This window comes from Rhinoraja longicauda, chromosome 9 (genome assembly GCF_053455715.1).
Source record: "Rhinoraja longicauda isolate Sanriku21f chromosome 9, sRhiLon1.1, whole genome shotgun sequence".
In the NCBI taxonomy this organism is placed as follows: Eukaryota; Metazoa; Chordata; class Chondrichthyes; order Rajiformes; family Arhynchobatidae; genus Rhinoraja; species Rhinoraja longicauda.
The window spans coordinates 63,121,488-63,147,636 of record NC_135961.1 but is presented as its reverse complement, the minus strand read 5'-3'; the positions used below and the strand labels follow the sequence as shown (position 1 = coordinate 63,147,636).

General features: G+C 49.9%; 1 protein-coding gene across 1 annotated transcript in view; it reads right to left on the bottom strand.

The window, feature by feature from the left end:
• The window catches only part of plcb1 (phospholipase C beta 1), a 641,072-nt gene that overhangs the window by 84,891 nt on the left and 530,032 nt on the right, over window positions 1–26,149 (bottom strand). The window contains exons 22-24 of the mRNA XM_078405993.1: window positions 24,706–24,805; window positions 22,936–23,040; window positions 18,517–18,626 (exon numbers count right to left, since the gene is read on the bottom strand). Coding sequence (XP_078262119.1) covers window positions 18,517–18,626; window positions 22,936–23,040; window positions 24,706–24,805 — 315 coding nt within the window. The remainder of the gene's footprint in view (window positions 1–18,516; window positions 18,627–22,935; window positions 23,041–24,705; window positions 24,806–26,149) is intronic.

Sequence of the window (26,149 nt, the reverse complement as noted above, 5' to 3'; positions counted from 1 at the left end):
CATCGCTGCTGGACAACGACTCCCACCCCATGCTGGACACTGTCACTGCACTGAGTAGCTCCTTCAGTGACAGACTCCTTCACCCCAAGTGCGTGAAGGAGAGATATAGGAGGTCCTTCCTTCCCGCTGCTGCGAGACTGCACGACCAGCACTGCTCCCAGCAGACGAGTCAACAATAACAGCTAAGAACACACAGAAAACTGACTACAATTCATGTATCTTTTATTTATAATGAATGGTCTCTTGCTATCCACTTTGCTGCTGTAAACACTGTAAATTTCCCCGGTGTGGGACGAATAAAGGAATATATTATTATATTATATTGCTATTTATTCAGTTCAATTCAATTCAAGATCCCCTCTCATCCTTCTAAATGATTATTCTCGTTCTTAAACTGTACATAACAGATGACACCGTACCTCCACTCTGCCGTGCATTGTGTAACTGTGGTTGCGCTGGGCGATTTTTCGAAGCATGCTTTTACATTCTATATCGCCTCGGTCCCAACAATCTTCACTGCCCCGAGGCTCGGCTTAATCCTGCCGACACCGGAATGCTGGCAGTATTGTCATCAAATCTACAGCAGCCCACACACATCCCCTCATACGTCCCTTCAAATCGGTCACCCGCTCTCCTCCCGTGATGGCTGCAGTCTGACGACCAGTTGCTATGGCACCTGATGAAGCTTGGTCCTCTGCGCTTGGTCCTCTGTGTTACCCAGGGCACCTCTCCTCTTGCTCCCCACGGCAATAATTACAGGCCATAAATGGGGGGGTAAAATACAACGACCCGTCCCCCTCTCAGTCTGAAGATGGGGAAAAATATCAGCCCGTTCCTTCTCTCCAGAGATGCTGCCTGTCCCGCTGAGATACTCCAGCGTTCTGTGTGTGTCTCCAGTCCTTCTGTGAGGGGACACGAGCTCAGACGGTTAAACCTGTTATTTTATGATTTACGGCTGAAAAGACTCATTGTATTTATCAGAGATCGGCAGCCAGGTGATTTTTAACAAGGTTATAAAGGTCAGCTCGGGTTCATTAAATCACCATCTATTCTCTGTCCCCTTTCCTCATCTGTTTTTCTTGTTAACAACCTTCATGCCCTAGAACTACAAAGATATTGCTGATCCCTGCAACTTGATTCAGAGATGCAGCAGATCATTGCATTTCTTGATATCTTTCCTAACAAACATTTTAAATGCTTTTTAACACAAAGTGCTGGAGTAACTCAGCAGGTCAGGCAGCATCTCTGGAGAACATGGATGGATAGATGGCATTTCGGGTGGAGACCCTTGTTCGACCCAAAACGTCAGCTATCCATGTTCTCCATTGATCAGAGCGGCACGGTGGCGCAGCGGTAGAGTTGCTGCCTCACAGCGCCGGAGATGCGGGTTCGATCCTGACTACGGGTGCTGTCCGTATGGAGTTTGTGCGTTCTCCCCGTGACCTGCGTGGGTTTTCTCCAGGTGCTCCGGTTTCCCCCCGCACTCCAAAGATGTACAGCTTTGTAGATTAATTGTTTTCGGTTAAAATTTGTAAGTAAAACAAAGAAGTGTAAAGGATAGTCCTAATGTGCGGGGATCGCTGGTCAGCGTGGACTCGGTGGGCCGAAGGGCCTGTTTCCGTGCTGTATCTCGAAACTAATCGCTAAACTAAACTAAACTTAAATGATTCGGGTCGAAGCGTCACCTAACATGTTCTCCAGAGATGTTGCCTGACCCGCTGAGTTACTCCAGCACTCTGTGTAAAAAGCATTTAAAGGGTTTGTGCTGACCAATGTGATGATAACTTTGGAAATGCAGTGACCAGCATTTCAATAGACAATAGACAATAGGTGCAGGAGGAGGCCATTCGGCCCTTCGAGCCAGCACCGCCATTCAATGTGATCATGGCTGATCATTCTCAATCAGTACCCCGTTCCTGCCTTCTCCCCATACCCCCTGACTCCCCTATCCTTAAGAGCTCTATCTATCTCTCTCTTGAATACATTCAGAGAATTCCAGATTCACAACTCTCTGACTGGAAACGTTTTTCCTCATCTCAGTTCTAAATGGCCTACCCCTTATTCTTAAACTGTGGCCCCTTGTTCTGGACTCCCCCAACATTGGGAACATGTTTCCTGCCTCTAACGTGTCCAACCCCTTAATAATCTTATACGTTTCGATAAGATCTCCTCTCATCCTTCTAAATTCCAGTGTATACAAGCCTAGTCGATCCAGTCTTTCAACATATGACAGTCCCGACATTCCAGGAATTAACCTAGTAAACCTACGCTGCACGCCCTCAATAGCAAGAATATCCTTCCTCAAATTTGGAGACCAAAACTGCACACAGTACTCCAGGTGCGGTCTCACTAGGGCCCTGTACAACTGCAGAAGGACCTCTTTGCTCCTATACTCAACTCAACGTTCATTTCAAAGGTAGACACAAAATGCTGGAGTAACTCAGCGGGTCAACAGTGACGCTTCGGGTCGAGACCCTTCTTCAGACTCGACCCGAAACGTCACCCATTCCTTCTCTCCTGGGATGCTGCCTGACCCGCTGAGTTACTCCAGCATTTTGTGTCTACCTTCGATTTGAACCAGCATCTGCAGTTATTTTCCTCTGCATTTCATTTCAGTTCCGTTTAGTTTCGTTTATTGTCACATGTGCCGAGGTACAGCAAAAAGCTTTTTGTCGCGTGCTAACCAGTCAGCTGAAAGACAATGCATGATTACAATCGAGCCCCCATTTACATAGGTGTGCAGGTACATGATAAGGGAATAAGGTTTAGTGCAAGGTAAAGCCAGCAAAGTCCGATCAAGGATAGTCCGAGGGTCATCGAGGCATTTGCTGCATCTTTACATTAAGTTGCAGGGGATATTTTTAAGGCAGAGATAGACAGGTTCTTGATTAGTACGGGTGTCAAAGGTTATGTAACAGACCGCAGGTAGACCCAAATGCAGCACACGGAACCAAGGAAGTAGTTTTAGAATGAGCTTTATTTCTACCTGCTCGTGGACAGGAGACTGAGGCGTTCACCAGGGTGACGACGAGGCATGAAGGTCGGGACGAGGCATGAAGGTCGGGACGAGGCATGAAGGTCGGGACGAGGCATGAAGGTCGGGAGCAGGCAGGGGTCGGCAACGGGAAATCAGTCCAAGAGAGAATGCTGGCGAGTCTTGCATGAGGGCTAAAAACAATCTGGCAAAGAGTGTGTGTGCAGGAAGGGTTTATATGCTGGCTTGATTGGTGATCTGGAGCAGGTGAGGGGAGTTGGCTTAACGTGGTGGGTGTGGCTGGCAGGTGAGTGAACAGGACAGACAGCGACAGGTTATGGGGAGAAGGCAGGTGAATGGGGTTAGGAGGGAGAGATAGATCAGCCATGATTGAATGGCAGAGTAGACTTGATGGGCCGAATGGCCTAATTCCACTCCTGTCACCTATGACCTTATGCTATCTCGTTTTGCGTCTGCCAAGTGTTTGCGATGCTGGATTGAGCTGTTCAAAGTCAAAGTCAAAGTCAAGTCAAAGTCAATTTTATTGTCAATCCTCAGCCAGTTTACACAGACAGAAAATCGAAATACCGTTTCCCACAATCCCGAGGAACAAAGTGCATAAAACTAAGTTAAAATTAAAAAGGCACAGCAAACAACAATCAACATAAAATATAAAATATAAAATATAGTCACTTCAAATGTGTTAAAAAAAAATTTTTTTTTAAAAAAAAGTGTCTGGTGCTGGATGTGCGTGTGTGTGGGGTGTTAAAGTCCAGGTCCAATAGGGGCAGGGGAGAGAGGAGGAAGGGAGGGGAGAGAGTTCAGCATCCTGACAGCCTGGTGGAAAAAACTGTTCTTTAGTCGGGTGGTGCTTGACCTCAGGCTGCGAAACCTTCTCCCTGAAGGCAGGAGGGTGAAGAGGCTGTTGGAGGGGTGGAAGGGGTCACCCACAATGCTCAATGCTTTGCGGGTGAGGCGGGTGGTGTAAAGGACCAGGAGTGTTGGGAGTGAGGCGCCAGTGATCCTCTCAGCAGTGTTCACTATGCGCTGCAGGGTCTTGCGGCTGGAGGCTGTGCAGCTTCCGAACCACACAGTGATGCAGCTGCTGAGGATGCTCTCGATGGCGCCTCGGTAAAAAGTGTACATGATGGGTGTGGGGGCTCCCGCTCTCTTCAGTTTGCGGAGGAAGTAGAGGCGCTGCTGGGCTTTCTTGGCGATGGACGTGATGTTGTTGCTCCAGGAGAGATCGTCGGTGATGTTCACCCCCAGGAATTTGGTGCTGCTCACCTGCTCCACAGCAGCACCATTGATGGTCAGTGGGTGGGGGTGTTGGGTGTGCGTTCTCCTGAAGTCGACAACAATCTCCTTTGATTTCTCCACATTCAGGAAGAGATTGTTGTCTGTGCACCACGCGGCCAGCTGGTCCACCTCCTTCCTGTAGTGGGTCTCGTCGTTGTTGCTGATGAGACCCACCACTGTTGTGTCATCCGCAAACTTGACGAAGTGGTTGGAGCTGTAGGTGGGTGTGCAGCCGTGGGTCAGCAAGGTGAAGAGCAGGGGGCTTAGCACACATCCTTGTGGGGCACCCGTACTCAGCGTGATGGTGTCCGATGTGTTGCTGCCGACCCGTACGGACTGGGGTCTGGCAGTGAGGAAGTCCAGCAGCCAGTTGCAGAGAAGGGGGCTGAAGCCCAGATTTGTTAGTTTACAAACCAGCTGCTGGGGGATGATGGTGTTAAATGCTGAGCTAAAGTCTATGAACAGCATCCTAACATATGAGTTTTTAGTGTCCAAGTGGGTGAGGGCTGGGTGTAGAGCAGAGGAGATGGCATCCTCAGTGGACCGCTTAGCTCGATATGCAAACTGAAACGGGTCCAGGGAGGGGGGGAGGTTGGATCTGATCTGCTTCATGACCAGCCTCTCGAAGCACTTCATGATGGTTGAAGTCAGCGCTACAGGGCGGTAGTCGTTGAAGCAGGATGGAGAAGACTTCTTGGGCACAGGTATGATGGTGGTTTCTTTGAAGCACAAGGGAACAACAGCCTGGCTCAGGGAGATGTTGAAGATGTCTGTGAGGACATCTGTGAGCTCAGCTGCGCAGTCTTTTAGCACACGACCAGGAATGTTGTCAGGTCCAGAAGCTTTCCGGGTGTTAATCCTTAACAGTGTGCTCCTCACACTGCCTGGAGACAGACAAATAGCCTGGTCGTTGGGGGGGGGAGTTGTTTTCTGCGCAGGTGTGTTGCTCTGTGCTTCAAAGCGTGCGAAGAAGCCGTTGAGGTCGTTCAAGAGAGAGGTGTCACTGTCACAGGTCTGTGGTAGGGGTTTGTAGTCCGTGATAGTCCTAATACCCTTCCACAGGCTCCGTGTGTCTCTGCTGTCACTGAAGTGGGCTGTGATGCGCCGGGTGTAGTGTTGTTTGGCTTTCCTGATGCCACTGGAAAGGTTGGCCCTGGCTGCTCTGAGACCGGCTGGATTGCCCTCTCTGAAGGCAGCGTTGCGGACCCTCAGCAGCCCATGGACCTCCCCTGTCAGCCATGGCTTCTGGTTAGCCCAGATGGTGATGGCTCTGGTGTGGGTCACATCATCAATGCATTTGGTGATGTCGCCTGTAACTGTCTCTGTGTATTCCTGAATGTTGGTTGTGTTGTTGTATGTTGCTGCCTGCTTGAACATGTCCCAGTCTGTAGTCTCAAAGCAGTTTTGGAGTGCAGCTGTGCTGTCCTCTGACCACACACGTACCTCTTTTGAAACCGGTTTGGTGACTTTCACCCGGGGTCTGTATGCCGGTTTCAGCAGAACGGTGAGGTGATCAGAGAGGCCGATGTGGGGGAGGGGGGAAGCCTTGTATGCTCCTTTGATGGTCGTGTAGACAAGGTCCAAGGTGTTGTTTTCTCGTGTTGGGAAATCAACATGCTGGTATACTTTGGGCATGACAGTTTTTAGGTTAGCATGGTTGAAGTCCCCAGCTACGATGAGAAAGCCATCTGGGTGTGCTGTCTGCTGCTCAGAGATGGCCCGGTACAGTTCGCAGAGTGCCTCCTCTCTGTCCTTGTTGTTGGAACTGGGAGGGATGTAAACAGCGACTAACAGGATAGCTGTTAGCTCCCTCGGGAGGTAGAAAGGTCGGCACTTCACAACCATAAACTCCGCCAGCGGTGAACAGTGTTTGTAGACCAACACAGCATCCCGACACCAAGCATCACTGATGTAAACAATCACACCGCCGCCGCGAGTCTTCCCCCCGCTAACCGTAGCTCTGTCCGATCGGTAGCATGTTAGCCGGTCGAGCTGAACAGCGGAGTCCGGGATGTTGTCATTAAGCCATGTTTCCGTAAAAACGTAAACACAGCATTCCCTCACCTCACGCTGGGTCGACCGGAGAAGTCTTATAGTGTCCATTTTATTGTCCAGTGAGCGTACATTAGCCATTAGCATGCTCGGAATAGCCGGTCTGTGTGGGCTAGCCGCTAGCCTAGCCCGGATGCCTCCGCGCTTACCCCTCTTCTGCTTCCTCTCACACCGCCTGCGGCGTCTCCTTTCCAGCCGGGGGGCAGCACTCGAGGCCGAGGTCGAGGTCAGGCAGAGTATTCTGAGGCCGCTAAGTTCCTCTGCAAGCGTAGCGTCCAGTGTTGATGATGTTGTTTTCTTGTCCAGCAAGAACTCACGACTATACTGTCTACTGCTGACTGTCCAGAGTTGTTGAAGTGACAACCATGACGAACTTGAAAAAACATTAAAAACACTCGAAAAATCGGGAGTGTTCCAGCTTTTGCAAGGGTGCCGGGGAAAGCCAGAGCACCAGCCCTAAGTGGCTGCCTGCGGGCGCTCTGTGAACAGCTTGCTTCTCCGGAGATGAAACGCCATCCACTTTCGACGCACTCTCCTCTGAGCTGATGCTCAGATGCGATAGTGCTGTTTAAGTGGCTTTTAGACAGGCTCGTGGATACATGGGGAATTAGATCAGTCAAATTTACACATGTGCAGCCTCACATTTATTATTTGAGTATAGGAGCAAGGAGGTTTATAGTTTAGTTTAGTTTAGAGTTCCAGCATGGAAACAGGCCCTTCGGCCCACCGGGTCCGTGATCCCCGCACATTAACACTATCCCACACACGCGAGGGACACTTTTTACACTTATACCAAGCCAATTAACCTACACACCTGTACGTCTCTGGAGTGTGGGAGGAAACCGAAGATCCCGGAGAAAAGCCACGCAGGTCACAGGGAGAGCGTGCAAACTCTGTACAGACAGCGCCCGAGGTCGGGATCGAACCCGGGTCTCCGGCGCTGCATTCGCTGTAAGGCAGCAACTTTACCGCTGTGGAATCTGTGGAATTCTCTGCCACTCGGCAGTGGAGGCCGATACACTGGATTTTTCCAAGGGAGAGTTAGATTTGGCTCTTAGGGCTAATGGAATCAAGGGATATGGGGAGAAAGCAGGAACGGGGTACTGATTTTGGATGATTAGCCATGATCATATTGAATGGCGGTGCTGGCTCGAAGGGCCGAATGGCCTACTCCTGCAGCTATTTTCTATGTTTCTATGAGCTGGTATTCGCATTGTCTGCTCTGCCCCCACACAATACTTAAGGATAGCGGAGTGAGGGGGTATGGGGAGAAGGCAGGAACGGGGTACTGATTGAGAATGATCAGCCATGATCGCATTGAATGGCGGTGCTGGCTCGAAGGGCTGAATGGTCTACTCCTGCACCTATTGTCTATTGTCTATTGTCTATTGTCTATTGTCTAATACTCAATGGTTGCCCAACATGTTGACTATCACGTAGAAACAAAGAACTGAAGATAGAGACAAATGCCGGAGCAACTCAGCGGGACAGGCAGCATCTCTGGAGAGATGGAATGACTGACGTTTTGGGTCGAGACCCTTCTTCAGACTAAAAGTTGCTGGTTAACACACAAAATGGTGCAAAGCGCTGGAGTAACAATAGACAATAGACAATTGGTGCAGGAGGAGGCCATTCGGCCCTTCGAGCCAGCACCGCCATTCAATGTGATCATGGCTGATCATTCTCAATCAGTACCCCGTTCCTGCCTTCTCCCCATACCCCCTGACTCCGCTATCCTTAAGAGCTCTATCCAGTTCTCTCTTGAATGCATTCAGAGAATTGGCCTCCACTGCCTTCTGAGGCAGAGAGTTCCACAGATTTACAACTCTCTGACTGAAAACGTTTTTCCTCATCTCATTTCTAAATGGCCTACCTTTTATTCTTAAACTGTGGCCCCTGGTTCTGGACTCCCCCAACATTGGGAACATGTTTCCTGCCTCTAACGTGTCCAACCCCTTAATAATCTTATACGTTTCGATAAGATCCCCTCTCATCCTTCTAAATTCCAGTGTATACAAGCCTAGTCGCTCCAGTCTTTCAACATATGACAGTCCCGCCATTCCGGGAATTAACCTAGTAAACCTACGCTGCACGCCCTCAGCGGGTCAGGCAGCATCTCTGGAGAAAAAGGATGGGTGACGTTTCGGGTCGGAACCTTTCTTCGGACTGAAAGCAGAGATGGGGGCGAGGGGACTGGAGGTGGGAAAGGACCAGAACAAATCAGGGCCGGCAATAAATGATCAAGGAAAGGTGGAGCCCACAATGGCCCATTGTTGGCTGGGGAAGAGGTGATCACGAAGGGATACAGGGATGCGAACAGTGGAATTAGCAGGATGACGAGGGTAGAGGAGGGGAGGGAGGGGGAATGCTTGAAGTGGGAGAAACCAACATTCATACCGCTGGTTTGTAAGTACTGTGCATGCTGGTCGAGACACAAATCGACACAAAGTGCTGGAGAAACTCAGTGGCTCAGGCAGCATCTCTGGAGAACATGGATAGGTGCGCCATTTCAGGTCTGAAGAACGGTCTTGACCAGAAACGTCATGATGTACATTATCACACTGCCTTGCTCTGCCCAGGCCAAATGAAAAACGGACTCTTCATTACGCATTGAAATAATTCCAGTCAATCGGTTTAGTTTAGTTTATAGATACAGCACGGAAACAGGCCCTTCGGCCCACCGAGTCCGTGCCGACCAGCGGTCCCCACACACTCACACTATCCTACACACACTATAAATTTACATTTATACCAAGCCAATAAACCCACAAACCCGCACACCTTCGGAGTGTGGGATCTCGGAGATAAACCCACGCACGTCACGGGGAGAACGTACAAACTCCGTACAGGCAGCGCCCGTGGTCGGGATCGAACCCGGGTCTCCGGCGCTGCAAGCGCTGTCAGGCAGCAACTCTACCGCTGAGCCACCCAATTGGCACCTTGGGACTCCCCGAGTGATAAATAAACGGCTGAATCCCACGCGGCATAAATGAACGACAGCGGCTCGGCGGCCGAGAGGTCAGTCAGAAGAATAGACCTTTACACTTGAAGTGGATGATCGGAACAATTGGTCAAAGGGGCGCCTCGTTCACAAAAGCACGAGAATCCCTCGGCTGGAGAAAGCGGGCTGAGATACTCACGGAGTCGAGCTCCGGCCTGTCCGCCGTCGGTTGGCAGTTATCCGGGCTTGAATCCCGATCAATGGTGGTCATTGTCTGAGGCATCTCCTCGTCTCTAGGCATTGCATGCATGGCCTTCATCAAAATGGGGTGATAATTCTGAAGTGTTTTTTTTTTTTTTGGTGTTTTTTCCAGTCTCTTTTCAAAAGCTCTGAGTCACCAAAGTCCTCCAGTTATCGCTCGAGCTACTGAAACATGTTCCCTGGCAACCAACGGATGGGAGAGTGCTGCTCGGCCATCATCGCCAATCACAAATCAGCTTCAAGAGGCTTTTCAAAACATGCCCCTCGCTGGTCAATGGGTGCGACAACTGCAGCAGCCACGGACAAGGCTCTTCAAATAATTAGGCGCATTTAACAAAGTGAGTTGCATCGGCACAATGCCTTTACACATACTGAAGCCCATCAGCACATTGCAGTGTGCACAGCCTTCCCTGCTGTGCTGGTAGAGTCACACAGCGCGGAAACGGGCCCTTCGGCCCAACTTGCCCAACATCCCATCTGCACAGGGATGCTGCATGTCCCTCCGACTTGCTCCAGCATCTCCCATCTACACTAGCCCCACCTGCCCGCGTTTTGGCCCATATCCCTCCCAACCCGTCCTATCCATGTACCTGCCTGAATGTTTCTGCGACGTTGCGATAGTCCCTGCCTCAACTACCTCTTCTAGCAGCTCGTTCCACACACCCACCACCCTCTGTGTGAAAAAATTACCACAAAGGTTCATATTAAATCTTTCTCCCCTCACTTTAAACCCGTGTCCTCCGATTCTCGATTCCCCTACTCTGGGCAAGGGACTCTGCACATTTCCCCGATGTATTTATGGGGAGAAGGCAGGCACAGGTGGATTGTGGATGATCAGCCATGATCACAATGAATGGTGGCGCTGGCTCGAAGGGCCGAATGGCCTCCTCCTGCACCTATTTTCTATGTTTATGTCTATGTATTCCTCTCGTGATTTTGTACACCTCTATTAGATTGTCCCTTATAAGTTCATAAGTGATAGGAGGAATAGAATTAGGCCATTCGGCCCATCCGGTCTACTCCGCCATTCAATCATGGCCGATCCTTCTCTACCCCCTAACCCCATCCTGCTGCGCTCCAAAGAATAGAGTCCCAGCCTGCTCAACCTCTCCAAGTAGCTCACGACTCCGAGTCCTGCCAACATCCTGGTAAATCTTCCATGCGCCCCTTCCACCTCGACAACATTTTTCCTATAGTATTATCTGAATGGTGTCAGGTTAGGAAATGGGAAGTACAAAGAGATCTGGGTGTCCTTGTTCATCAGTCACTTAAAGTTAGCATGCAGGTACAGCAGGCAGTGAAGAAAGCTCATGGCATGTTGGCCTTTATGACAAGAGGAGTTGAGTATTGGAGCAAAGAGGTCCTTCTGCAGTTGTACAGGGCCCTAGTGAGACCGCACCTGGAGTACTGTGTGCAGTTTTGGTCTCCAAATTTGAGGAAGGATATTCTTGCTATTGAGGACATGCAGCATAGGTTCACCAGGTTAATTCCCGGAATGGCGGGACTGTCGAATGTTGAAAGACTGGAGCAACTGGGCTTGTATACACTGGCATTTAGAAGGATGAGAGGGAATCTTATCGAAACATATAAGATTATTAAGGGGTTGGACACGTTAGAGGCAGGAAACATGTTCCCAATGTTGGGGGAGTCCAGAACCAGGGGCCACAATTTAAGAATAAGGGGTAGGCCATTTAGAACGGAGATGAGGAAAAACTTTTTCAGTCAGAGAGTTGTGAATCTGTGGAATTCTCTGCCTCAGAAGGCAGTGGAGGCTAATTCTCTGGATGCTTTCAAGAGAGAGCTCTTAAGGATAGCGGAGTCAGGGGGTATGGGGAGAAGGCAGGAACGGGGTACTGATTGTGAATGATCAGCCATGATCACATTGAATGGCGGTGCTGGCTCGAAGGGCTGAATGGCCTCCTCCTGCACCTATTGTCTATTATTATTAATGTTATTATAGTATGGTCTCCAAAAGTAAATACAATACTCCAAGTGTGGCATCAACCGACGTCTTTCTCTATGAATATATTGAAAGAATAAAATAATGGAACTCCCCATCAAGCACTGACCAAGTTCACCTCAAGAGCGATGCATGATATTCATTTTAAGCACAATGCTGCAAGTGTGGTCTCATCAGTTTACTTTAGTTTAGTTTAGTTTAGAGATACAGCGCGGAAACAGGCCCTGTGACCCACCGTATCCGCGCCGACCAGCGATCCCCGCACATTTACACAAGCTTCCTCACACTGGTGATAATTTACACTTATACCAAGCCAATTAACCTACAAACCTGTACGTCTTTGGAGTGTGGGAGGAAACCGAAGATCTCGGAGAAATCCCGCGCAGGTCACGGGGAGAACGTACAAACTCAGAACTGACAGCACCCGCAGTCGAACCCGGGTCTCCGGCGCTGCAAGCTCTGTAAGGCAGCAACTCTACCACTGCGCCACCGTGCCGCCCACCGCTCACAGGTTCATAAGCTACAGGAGAGGAATGAGGCCATTTGGCCCATCGAGTCCACTCCGCCATTCAATCATGGCTGATCTATCTCTCCCCCTCAACCCCATTCTCCTGCCATTTCTCCATAACCCCTGACACCCGTGCTAATCAAGAATCTGTCAATTTCCGCCTTAAAAATATCCATTGACTTGGCCTCCACAGTTGTAACATGATACCCTAACTTTTCCAGTTGATCTAGATCCTGTTATAATTCTTCGATAATCCTTGCATGACAATATACACTGATGAGCCAAAGCATTTTGTCATCATGGGCACTCTGACTAGGCAGCCCCGTACGCAGCAGGGTGCGATGCACTGTGTATTGTGACACATTCCTCCCGTGACCACCATTAACATTTCCTGTGACTTGTGTCACAGTCGACCTTCTGTCGGTGCGGACCAGACGGGATAGCCTTCGTTGCCCTCGCGCATCGATGAGCCTTGGGCGCCCAACACCCTGTCTGTCGCCGGTTTGTGGTTTGTCCCTCCTCGGACCACTGTCGGTCGGTACTCACCACTGCTGACCAGGAGCACCCCACAAGCCTTGTCGTTTCAGAGATGCTCTGACCCAGTCGTCTGGCCATAACAATTTGGCCCTTGTCAAAGTCGCTCAGGTCTTTACTCCCTGCCCATTTCTCCTGCATCCAACACGTCAACTTCAAGAGCTGACTGTTCACTTGCTGCCTAATATATCCCACCCCTTAACAGGTGCCATTGTAACAAGATAATCAATGTTATTCACTTCGCCTGTCAGTGGTCATAATGTTTTGGCTGATCGGTGTATATCTTCCATGTTGGTATCATCTACAAGCCAAATGACCATCCCAACTGCATGCTCATCCAAATCGTTAGTGCAGATGCCACACAAGAGTGGACCCAGCACTGACTGGTCACTGGTCCCCCATCTGACAAACAGCCCTTCACCCACTGCAAACGGCCATGACAGTTTTGTACACAGTTGGCCGGCTCAACCTGAAACCGTGCCATCCAACCTCATAAACCAGCCCACCAAGTGGGACCTTTGTACACACTTGGCTAATAAATTAAATTACAATTACACAATTAAAGTCCACGTGGACAATGTGCAGGAAGGAGCTGCAGATGCTGGTTTAAACCGGAGATAGACACAAAAAGAGGGAGCAACTCAGCGGGACAGGCGGCATCTCCGGAGAGAATGAGTGGGTGACGTTTCGGGTCGAGTCTGAAGAAGGGTCCCATTCCTTCTCTCCAGAGATGCTGCCTGTCCCGCCGAGTTACTCCAGCTTTGTGTGTCTATCTTCCACGTAGGCCTCGCCAATCCACTTGGTCACCTCTTCGAAAGATGCAACGAAGTCCGTGGAAGACAATTTCTCAAGCGCACAGCTAAGATGACAATCCCTCGCCAGTCCTTGGCACAGCGGTAGAGTTGCTGACTCTCAGCACCAGAGACCCGGGTTCAATCCTGACTACGGGCGCTGTCTGTACGGAGTTTGCCCCGTGACCCGCGTGGGTTTTCTCCAGGCGCCCTGGTTTCCTCCCACACTCCAAAGACGCGCAGGTTTGTAGGTTAATTGGCTTCGGTAAAAATTGCGAATTGTCCCCAGTGTGTGTGTAGGATAGTGTTAGTGTGCGGGGATCGCCGGTCGTCGCGGACTCGGTGGGCCGAAGGGCCTGTTTCCGCGCTGTATCTCTGAATTAAACAGTGAAATATATATTAAGAAATTGAAAAAACTAGATTGGAAAGACTGGGCTTGTATTGACTGGAGTTTAGAATGATGAGACGGGATCTTATAGAGATGTATAAAATCATAAAGGGACTGGACAAGCTAGGTGCAGGAAAAATGTTCCCAATAGACAATAGACAATAGGTGCAGGAGGAGGCCATTCGGCCCTTCGAGCCAGCACCGCCATTCAATGTGATCATGGCTGATCATTCTCAATCAGTACCCCGTTCCTGCCTTCTCCCCATACCCCCTGACTCCGCTATCATTAAGAGCTCTATGTTGGGGGAGTCCAGAACCAGGGGCCGTAGTCTTCGAATAAAGGGGAGGCCATTTAAAACTGAGGTGAGAAGAAACTTTTTCACCCAGAGAGTTGTGAATTTGTGGAATTCTCTGCCACAGAGGGCAGTGGAGGCCAAAACACTGGATGAATTTAAGAGAGAGTTAGATAGAGCTCTGGGGGCTAGTGGAATCAAAGTGTATGGGGAGAAGGCAGGCACGGGTTACTGATTGTGGATGATCAGCCATGGTCACAATGAATGGCGGTGCTGGCTCGAAGGGCCGAACGGCCTCCTCCTGCACCTATTTTCTATGTTTCTAAATGATTTTGTATCAGAAAGACAAGACGCGGGAATAATTGGTCAAGGTCCCTTGGCAGAATGTTGCACAAAGACTAGATTTACCGACTGGCTCAAGGAACAACCTTGCTCTGGAAAATGACACCATTTCCAGATGATTCATGGATGTTTCACATCGACCGTGCAATCGTTAACCTGAGCATGAAAGTGAACTTTCATCGCAGTTTCTGTGCAGGTCTGCCAATGCTGACTGCAGCAATTTATATAGTTCCTTCTAGTGGAAGAGAGGGAACTCTGAGAGGCGACGTTTCGGAGGGAGGGGGAGGGGGATGGGAGGGGGAGGGGGAAGGAGGGAGGAGGGAGGGAGGTGGGTGGAAGGGGAGGGAGAGGAACGGAGGGGAGGGCGGGAGAGAGGGAGAGGGGAGAGGGGAGAGGGTGCTGAACCAATGCACGAGAGGTTTGGGCCCAACAGGTCTAGTTACAGTTTAAACATGCGGGTGAAATAAACCAGAGCAAAAAGAAACTACGGAATTTTGGTTAGGAAAAAAAAATGCAGATGCTGGTTTAAATTGAAGGTGGACACAAAATGCCGGAGTAACTCAGAGGGTCAGGCAGCATCTTGGGAGAGAAGGAATGGGTGACGTTTCGGGTCGAGACCCTTCTTCGGACTGAAGAAGGGTCTCGACCCGAAACGTCACCCATTCCTTCTCTCCTGAGATGCTGCCTGACCTGCTGAGTTACTCCAGCATTTTGTGAAATAAATACCTTCGATTTGTACCAGCATCTGCAGTTATTTTCTTACACGAACTCTGAGAGGCAATTCACTGAACCTGCTTTACTGGTTTAGTTTAGCTTTTATTTATTTTTTATTTAGAGATACAGCGCGGAAACAGGCCCTTCGGCCCACCGAGTCCGCGCCGCCCAGCGATCCCCGCACATTAACACTATCCTCCACACACTAGGGACAATTTTTTTTACATATTACCCAGTCAATTAACCTACAAACCTATACGTCTTTGGAGTGTGGGAGGAAACCGAAGATCTCGGAGAAAATCCACGCAGGTCACGGGGAGAACGTACAAACTCTGTACAGACGGCACCCGTAGTCAGGATCGAACCTGAGTCTCCGGCGCTGCATTCGCTGTAAGGCAGCAACTGTCTACAGCAGACATGCCAAACAGCTCAACCACTTTCACTTGAGCTGCCTACGCAGACTCCTTCATATCAGGTTGCAGGACAAAATTCCCGACACAGAGGTCTTGGAACGGGCCGGAATCCCCAGCGTCCACACCCTCCTACGGAAAGCCCAAGCCAGATGGGCAGGCCATGTCGTCAGAATGCCCGAGAGCCAAAACAGCTACTGTATGAAGAACCGTGTCAGGGCAAGCGCTCAGTAGGAGGACAGAAGAAACGGTTTAAGGACTGCCTCAAAGTGTCCCTCAAAGACTTGGACATCAACCTCAGCACTTGGGAGTCCCTTGCTCTGGACCGTCCAACCTGGCGTAGCAAGCTCACCACAGGAGTCCGTGCAGCAGAGGACAGACGCACTGCAGAGGCCCAGAGGAAACGCACCGCGCGCAAGGCCCGGGCTACCTCCACTCCCACTGCAGCACCCATCCACTTGTGTCCTACGTATGGGCGTGCCTTCCGGGCCCGGATTGGCCTCACCAGTCACTTCCGGGCCCACAGTCACCAATCCTCCAACTGAAAGTGAAGTCATGGTCATCTTCCAACCCGAAGGACGAACAACAACAACAACAACAACCAACTATAAGCCTGAAGTACAGATGGTGGTGTAGGAAGGAACTGCATGTGCTGGTTTACACTGAAAATACCTCAGTACAAGTGACACTAAACTGAATTAAACTAAACTAAGGGCGGTGTGTGTATGGAACGAGGAGGTAGTTGAGGCTGGGACTATTCCGTTTAAAAAGCATTTAGACAGGTACATGGATGGGAGAGGTTTGGAGGGAAATGGGTGGGACCAGTGTAGCTGGGACATGTTGGCCGGTGTGGGGAAGTTGGGCCGAAGGGCCTGTTTCCACACCATATCACTCTATGACTCTATGAATGGTCCTTAAATTCATCATGTGCAGATGCTGGTTTACACCAAAGATAGGAACAAAATGCTGGAGTAACTCAGCGGGACAGGCAGCATCTCTGGAGAGAAGGAATGGGTGACCTTTCGGGTCGGGACCCATAGAAACATCGAAAATAGGCGCGGGAGGACGCCGTTTGGCCCTTCGAGCCAGCACTGCCATTCATTGCTATCATGGCTGATCATCCACATTCACAAAAACTTATTTTGTTGGTGTTGGACAGCACAAAGTCTGAGTATTAGTGTTAGTGCAAAGGGATGTAGTGCTGGTCGGCACGGACTCGGTGGGCCGAAGGGCCTGTTTCCGCGCTGCATAAGAAATATCCAACCCAACTTCTTGTGTCAACAGCATTAATCTGCAGGCATGAATTCGCAAGAGACTGGTAATCTCTTTTGCTGGAGGTCTCGGTGTGGAAAATGCATAGACAGCTGTCATTTTTTATAGAGCAAGCTGCAAAGGTCAGAGATGAGACATATGGCTTCAAAAACAAAGAAAATTTAGAGTCATCGAGTCATCCAGTGAAGAAACAGGCCCTTCGGCCCAACTTGCCCATTCCGACCACAATGCCCCATCTGCAATGTCCCACAATGCCCTTGTTTGGCCCATATCCCTCTAAACCTTTCCAATGCATATGTATCAATCTACATATTTCTTAAATGTTGGGATAGTCCCTGCCTCAACTACCTCCTCTGGCAGCTCGTTCCACACACCCACTACCCTTTGTGTGAAAAAGTTACCCCTCAGGTTCCCATTAAATCTCCCCCCCCCCCCCCCTCAATTTAAACCTATGTCCTCTGGTTCTTGATTTCCCTACTCTGGGTAAACGATTCTGCATTCACCCTATCTAATCCTCTCATGATGTTGCACATCCCTATAAGATCACCCCTTCATCCTCCTGCGCTCCAAGGAACAGAATCAGGGGATATGGGGAGAAGGCAGGAACGGGTTACTGATTGTAGTCGATCAGCCATGATCACAATGAATGGCGGTGCTGGCCCGAAGGGCCAAATGGCCTCCTCCTGCACCTGTTTTCTATGTTTTCTATGTCTATGTTAACTCATGTGAAGGTTGGAATTCACGACATTGTTTCTTTTTAGGTTTAAACACAGTGCTGTTTAGTTTAGTTTAGTTTAGAGATACAGCGCGGAAACAGGCCCTTCAACCTACCGAGTCCACACCGACCAGCGATCACCCTCACGTTAACACTATCCCACGCACTAGGGCCGTCTTAACACATGGGCCTGATGGGCACTTGCCCGGGGCCCCACGAGCATAGGGGCCCCATGCTGATCTGTGTATGTTAAGTGACTTGCAATAAATAAATACTTTAAAAATGTAGGTTCAATAAGTGCTTTTTTCGCAACATTTTCGGTCCCTAAGTGTTTTTTCGCAACATTTTCCATCCCTAAGTGCTTCTCACAGCGATCTGTTTCGCAACAATTAGCTCCCTAAGTGCTTTGCTTTTCCATCCCTAAGTGCTTCTCACAGCGATCTGTAAGTGCTTTTCGCAACAATGTAGCACCCTAAGTCCATCGCTAAGTGCTTTTCGGTAAGTGCTTTTCGCCGGCACGACAGGGGGGGCTGGTAGGGAAAGGGGGGTGGGGGAGAGTAACGGTGGGGGCGACGGGGAGGGTGGGAGGAGGAGAGAGTGGGGGTGGGAGGAGGCAGAGTGGGACTGGGGAGGGGGACAGCTAGGGTGGGGGTTGGTGGTGGGGGGGGAAGAGAGAGTGGGGGAAATGGGGGTGCTGGGGAAAGGGGGGTGGCGGAGAGTAACAGTTGGTCTGGGGGAGAGTAGTTGTTGTAGGGGCCCCAGTACACTGCTTTGCCCGGGGCCCATAATGCTGTAAAGACGGCCCTGCTACGCACACCAGGGACAACTTACACTTACACCAAGCCAATCAACCTACAAACCTGCACGTCTTTGGAGTGTGGGAGGAAATCCTGAGATCCCGGAGAAAACCCACGCGGGTCACGGGGGGGAACGTACAAACTCCGTACAGACAGCGCCCGTAGTCAGGATTGAACCCAGGACTCTGGCGCTGTGAGGCACCAACTTTACCGCTGCGCCACCGTGCCGCTGCCGCGCGTTGGACAAGGGGAAAGCATAGCTTACGTCTTTCTTTTCTTCCTCCTCGTCCTCCAGCGTCAGAGCCACGAGTTGCTGTGCCCTCTGCTCCATCAGATTCACGTATCGAATTGGGTTAGACAGGGCCTCGATCACATCTGTGACGGGAAGTGAAATTGGACCGTTAAAAGTTTACACAGGTTAAGCTCCCTCCAGCTCTCAGGGGCTCAGCGATATCATGTCCTTTCTAAAGTTAGACAATAGACAATTGACAATAGGTGCAGGAGGAGGCCATTTGGTCCTTCGAGCCAGCACCGCCACTCAATGTGATCATGGCTGATCATTCTCAATCAGTACCCCGTTCCTGCCTTCTCCCCATACCCCCTGACTCCGCTATCCTTAAGAGCTCTATCCAGCTCTCTCTTGAATGCATTAGAGAAGATTAGATAATCAGTGAGTGGCAATTCTGATAAATTTTATAATAAATGGCAATCTTTTTTTAACATTTTTCCACTCTCTGCAATCTCTGTCTCCTGACTAACGGTTCGCCCAGCCCCCCCCCACAGTCTTGCTATTGAGGGCGTGCAGCGTAGGTTCACTAGGTTAATTCCCGGAATGTCGGGACTGTCGTATGTTGAAAGGCTGGAGCAATTAGGCTTGTATACACTGGAATTTAGAAGGATGAGGGGGGATCTTATTGAAACATATATAAGGTAATTAGGGGTCGGACACATTAGAGGCAGGAAACATGTTCCCAATGTTGGGGGAGTCCAGAACAAGGGGCCACAGTTTAAGAATAAGGGGTAGGCCATTTAGAACGGAGATGAGGAAGAACTTTTTCAGTCAGAGAGTGGTGAAGGTGTGGAATTCTCTGCCTCAGAAGGCAGTGGAGGCCAGTTCGTTGGATGCTTTCAAGAGAGAGCTGGATAGAGCTCTTAAGGATAGCGGAGTGAGGGGGTATGGGGAGAAGGCAGGAACGGGGTACTGATTGAGAGTGATCAGCCATGATCACATTGAGTGGCGGTGCTGGCTCGAAGGGCTGAATGGCCTACTCCTGCACCTATTGTCTATTGTCGATTGTCCCCCCCACCGCCACCCCCCCACCACTTCTCCCCTTTTTTTGTCTTTTGTTTTGCTTAGTTTTATTATATCTTTGAAACACAGAAAGCATGACTAGTTTTTATATCAAACTATTGAGATACATAGTACTTTGATTGTAGTATTGCCATTTCTGTTTCTATCCTTTGACTGTGATTCTCATCATTGAACTGGCATTGTTTTTCATTTTTCATGTGTCATATTTCTTAATAAAAATATAAATTAAAAAAAACAAAAAAGTTTACACAGTCACTGTTCAGTTTTGTTCTGTCTAGTTTGGAGATACAGCGCAGAAACAGGCCCCCCGGCCCACCGAGCCTGTGCCGACCAGCGATCCCCGCACACTAACGCTATCCCGCGCACACTAGGGGACAATTTACATTTACACCAAGCCAATTAACCTACAAACCTGCACGTCTTCGGAGTGTGGGAGGGAACCGAAGATCTGGGAGAAAACCCACGCAGGGCACGGGGAGAACGTACAAACTCCGTACAGATCGAACCCGGATATCTGGCGCTGTAAGGCGGCAACTCTACTGCCGGCCTCTAGGTCACGTTCCCCAGTGGCCTGGGTAAGCGATGAGGAGTTTAAATGAATTTAAAGTTATGTCGTGTGGATGGGTGGATGTGGGCCAAACACGGGCAGGACTAATGTAGATGGGGCATGTCGGTCGGCACGGACAACTTGGGCCGAAGGGCCGGTTTCCATTCTGTGTGACTCCATTGAAGAGCACAGAGAACATTTACGAGAATGTTGTCAGGACTTGAGGCCATGAGCTATATATTCCTTTATTCGTCCCACACCGGGGAGATTTACAGGGAGAGGTTGGGCAGGTTGGGACTTTATTCCTTGGAGAGCAGGAGACTGAGGGGTGATCGTACAGAGGTGTGTAAAATCATGATGGGCATAGATAGGGTGCCAATAGACAATAGACAATAGGTGCAGGAGGAGGCCATTCGGCCCTTCAAGCCAACACCACCATTCAATGTGATCATGATTGATCATTCACAATCAGTACCCCGTTCCTGCCTTTTCCCCATACCCCCTGACTCCGCTATCCTTAAGAGCACTATCTAGCTCTCTCTTGAAAGCATTCAGACAACTGGCCTCCACTGCCTTCTGAGGCAGAGAATTCCACAGATTCACAACTCTCTGACTGAAAAAGTTTTTCCTCATCTCCATTCTAAATGGCCTACCCCTTATTCTTAAACTGTGGCCCCTGGTTCTGGACTCCCCCCAACATTGGGAACATGTTTCCTGCCTCTAACGTGTCCAACCCCTTAATAATCTTATATTTTCGATAAGATCCCCTCTCATCCTTCTAAATTCCAGTGTATACAAGCCTAGTCGCTCCAGTCTTTCAACATACGAGTCTTTTACCTGGGTAGGGGGAAATCAAAAACCAGAGGAGGATAGAGTGTTAAGGTGACAGGGGCAAGATTTTAATAGGAACCTGAGAGGCACCTTTTTACACACAGAGGGTGGTGGGTGTATGGAATGAGCTGCCAGAGGAGGTAGTTGAGCCAGGTACTAACGCAACATTTAAAACACACTTGAACAGGTACATGTTTAGTTTAGTTTAGTTTAGTTTAGAGATACAGCGCAGAAACAGGCCCTTCGGCCCACTGGGTCCGCGCCGACCAGCGATCCCCACACACTAACACTATCCTACACACACTGGGGACAATTTTTACATTCACCAAGCCAATTTACCTACATACCTGTACGTCTTTGGAGTGTGGGAGGAAACCGAAGATCTCGGAGAAAACCCACGCAGGTCACGGGGGAGAACATACAAACTCCGTACAGACAGCGCCCGTGGTCGGGATCGAACCTGGGTCTCCGGTGCTGTTGAGGCAGCAACTCTACCGCTGCGCCACCGTGACCTCCCAAGGTACTATCACGACATTTAAAATACAATTGGCCGGGTACATGTGTAGGAAAGGGTTTGGAGGGATATGGGCCAAACGCAGACAGGTGGGACTACTTTGGTAAGTTTGGCCAAGGAACTTATTTCAGTGCTGCACAACTATGAATCTAGGAAGGTTGCACAAGAAGGCTTTTAAATTGGAAAGCAATGTGTGATTTTTAAAATACTTTTATATTCATTGTGTGATAAAATATACTATATTTTATTGACTTGCAACAATGCTTTTGTTTTATTAGTTTAGTTTAGAGATACAGCGCAGAAACAGGCCCTTCGGCCCATCGAGTCCGCACTGACCAGTGATCCCTGCACACGAACACTATCCTACACACACACTACAGATAATTTACAATTATACCAAGTTAACCTAGTTAATTTAAGCCAGTTTTCATTTGGCTTGCATCTTCTAGATTAATCTTTGCTTATTTTGGCTAACTCTTTTTAGAAACATAGAAAATAGGTGCAGGAGGAGGCAATTTGGCCCTTTGAGCCAGCACCGCCATTCATTCTGATCATGGCTGATCATCCACAATCAGTAACCCGTGCCTGCCTTCTCCCCATATCCCTTGAATCCGCTAGCCCCTAGAGCTCGATCTAACTCTCTTTTAAATTCATCCAGCGAATTGGCCTCCACTGCCCTCTGTGGCAGAGAATTCCACAAATTCACAACTCTCTGGGAGAAAACGTTTATTCTCACCTCAGTTTTAAATGTCTGAAGAAGGGTCTCGACCCGAGACGTCACCCATTCCCTCCCTCCTAGATGCTGCCTGACCCGCTGAGCATTTTGTGATACCTTCGATTTGTACCAGCATCTGCAGTTATTTTCCCACTCAGTTTTAAACAACCTCCCCTTTATTCTTTTGTTTTAGGATACAGCCATTTCTTGCCTCCATCTTAATACCAGGCACCACTGTTAAAATGTCCCTCTCTTAAAATGATTAAGTTGAGGGAGAAAGCCCACGCAGGCCACGGGGAGAACGTACGGGGCGGCACGGTAGCGCAGCGGTAGAGTTGCTGCTTTACAGCGAATGCAGCGCCGGAGACTCAGGTTCGATCCTGACTACGGGTGCTGCACTGTAAGGAGTTTGTACGTTCTCCCCGTGACCTGCGTGGGTTTTCTCCGAGATCTTCGGTTTCCTCCCACACTCCAAAGACGTACAGGTATGTAGGTTAATTGGCTGGGTAAATGTAAAAATTGTCCCTAGTGGGTGTAGGATAGTGTTAATGTGCGGGGATCGCTGGGCGGCACGGACTTGGAGGGCCGAAAAGGCCTGTTTCCGGCTGTATATATATGATGATAACTCCGTACAGGCAGCACCCGCAGTCGGGATCGCACCCGGGTCTCTGCCGCTGTGAGGCGGCAACTCTACCGCCGCGCCCATATTCCCCGCGAGATTCAGCTTACAGAAAGACCGAGCAGAGGTAAGCCGGCCGCCTTTACCTGCAAAGGTGTCGGGGACATAATCCTTAACCTCGAGGTAGACGAAGATTGCGGGGAGCATCAGCGGCTGGTTCCGTTCGTTCCTCAGGCAGATGTAGCGGTAACCTGCAACGTTTCAGACGACCAGGGTCAGGGGGAGAAACAAACGCTGAGAGGGCAGGAGGAGAGGGTGAGCGATGTGGAGATGGGAGCACGTCGGAGAGCGAGGAGGAATGTCGGAGAATGAAAGGGGACCTGGCCGGGGGGGGAGGGTAGGGGCTGGGGTGGGGGGGGGGGGGGGGGGGGTAGAGGGGACGCGGAGAGTGAATGAATGAATAGTGAAAGGCTTGGATAGAGTGGACGTGGAGAGGATGGTTCTACAGGTGGGAGAGTCTAGGATCAGAGGACACAGCCTCAGAATTAAAAGACATTCCTTTTGGAAGGAGATTGGGGAGGAACTACACACAGAGGGCGGTGGGTGTATGGAACAAGCTGCCAACAGGAGGTAGTTGAGGCAGGGACTATCCCAACGTTTAACAAACAGTTAGACAGGTACGTGGATAGGGCAGGTTTGGAGAGACATGAACCAAATGTGGGCAGGTGGGACTAGTGTAGATTGGACATGTTGGCCATGTGGGCGAGTTGGGCCGAAGGGCCTGTTTCCACACTGTGTCACTCTGTGACTCTATGACTACCGGAACAAAGGGGGGGTCGGAGGGGAGGGAGGGAGGGAGGGGGGCACCGAGAGTGAATGGGGGAGGGGTGGGGAGGATAGGTTTGCTGCCATGTGCGGCGGCAGGCAGTAGGTAGGGCAGTTCGGTACTTTCGTAACTCTGTCGGCACCAGACACGAGATAACACGTGTACTACCTAGGTTGTCTGCAAAGCAAAGCCTTTCACAGTACCTCGGTACATATGACAATGAAGTGTCATCCATTCATCCACTCATTCATTCATTCATTCATTCATTCATTCATTCATTCATTCATTCATTCATTCATATGTTCATAACGCATGTGCAGAATTAGGCCATTTGGCGCATCGTCTACTCTGCCATTCGATCATGGCTGATCGATCTCTCCCTTTCAATCCCATTCTCCTGCCTTCTCCCCATAACCTCTGACACCCGAAATTGATCTAGAATCTATCTATCTCTACCTTCAAAATATCCACTGACTTGGCCTCCACAGCCTCCTGTGGCAAAGAATTCCACAGATTCACCACCCTCTGACTGAAGAAGTTCCTCCCTCATCTCCTTCACCAAAGGATTTTTCTCTGCCCGGCGGGGGCTTCAATGTCGGGAGCCACGACCGCCCCGACGTGAAGCGGCAGCGTCTTCGCCCGCCCCGGATCGCGGGGCTTGGGTTGGCCTGCTGCGGACCTCTCACCGTCCGGCGCGGCCTGGAACGTGGCAACTTCAACAGCCTGACCGCGGGAGAAGACGGCGGGGGAAGAGAAAAGACATTGTGGCCTTCCATCACAGTGAGGAAGTGACTGGAGGAGACTCACTGTGATGGATGTCTCTTTTTTTTTGTGTGTTTTGTGTTGGTTGGGGTTGTGTAATTTGCTTATTTTATTGCTCTTATTGTTGGACTGTGGGTGATGAAATCTCGTTAAAAAAACTTGTTTTTTGGATGACAAATAAAGATATCCTGAATCCTGAATGTCTTTTAATTCTGAGGCTGTGCCCTCTGGTCCTAGACTCTCCCACCTGTAGAACCATCCTCTCCACATCCACTCTATCCAGGCCTTTCTCTATTCATTCGTTCACTCACACGTATATCGGTTTTACCTGGACGGATGGCTTGCACGGGCAGTATTCTGTGGCCGATGAATTTGCCGCCTTCTTCATAGACAGAGATCCTCAAGGAAGACAATGATGGCAGCACCACCTGAAATGTCATGGAGGCATAGAGTCATACGTTGTGGAGACAGGCCCTTCAGCCCAGCTTGCCCACACTTGCCCACCTAGATCTCCATTCCCTTTGACCCATTTTCACACCTTACACCTCCTTTTCGATGTATCTCCCTCTCCCCTGACATCAGTCTGAAGAAGGGTCTCGACCCAAAATATCACCCATTCCTTGTCTCTAGAGACGCTGCCTGTCTCGCTGAGTTACTCCAGCATTTTGTGTCTAACTTCGGGTTAAACCAGCATCTGCAGTTCCTTCCTACATGTTTAGTTTAGAGATACAGCGCGGAAACAGGCCCTTCGGCCCACCGAGTCCGCGCCGACCACCGATCCCCGCACATTAACATTATCCTACACACACTAGGGGGCGCAACAAAAACGTTTCACTGTACCTCAGTACACGTGACAAAAAAATAAACAGTAACTGGACAATTTACATTTATACCAAGCCAATTAACCTACAAACCTGCACTTCTTTGAAGTGTGGGAGGAAAACAAAGATCTCGGAGAAAACCCACGCAGGTCACGGGGAGAACGTACAAACTCCGTACAGACAGCGCCCGCAGTCGGGATCGAACCTGGGTCTCTCACGCCGTAAGGCAGCAACTCTACCGCTGCGCCACCGTGCCATTCCTCATAAGGGCATGAAAAATGTTCTCGATGTTGGGGGAGTCCAGAACCAGGGGTCACAGTTTAAGAATAAGGGGTAGGCCATTTAGGACTGAGATGAGGAAAAACTTTTTCGCGCAGAGTTGTGAACCTGTGGAATTCTCTGCCACAGAAGACAGCGGAGGCCGATTCACCGGATGCTTTCAAGAGAGAGTTAGATTTAGCTCTTAGGGCTAACGGAATCAAGAGATATGGGGAGAAAGCAGGAACGGGGTACTGATTGTGGATGATCAGCCGCGATCATATTGAATCATATTGAATGGCGGTGCCGGCTCGAAGTGCACCTATTTTCTATGTTTCTATCGTGGAGAAAACCCAGGCAGGTCACGGGGAGAACGTACAAACTCCGTACAGACAGCACCCGTAGTCGGGATCGAACCCGGGTCTCTCGCTCCATGAGGCAATAGCTCTATTTGAGGGCCACGAGAGGAACAGATCGGGTAGATGCACACAGTCTGTTGCCCAGGGCAGGGGAATCGAGGACCAGAGGACATAGGTTCAAGGTGAAGGGGAAAAGATTCAATAGGAGTCTGAGGGGTAACTTTTTCACACAGAGGGTGGTGGGTGTATGGAACGAGCTGCCGGAGGAGGTAGTTGAGGCTGGGACTATCCCAACATTTAAGAAACAGTGAGACAGGTACAATAGCTCGACGTT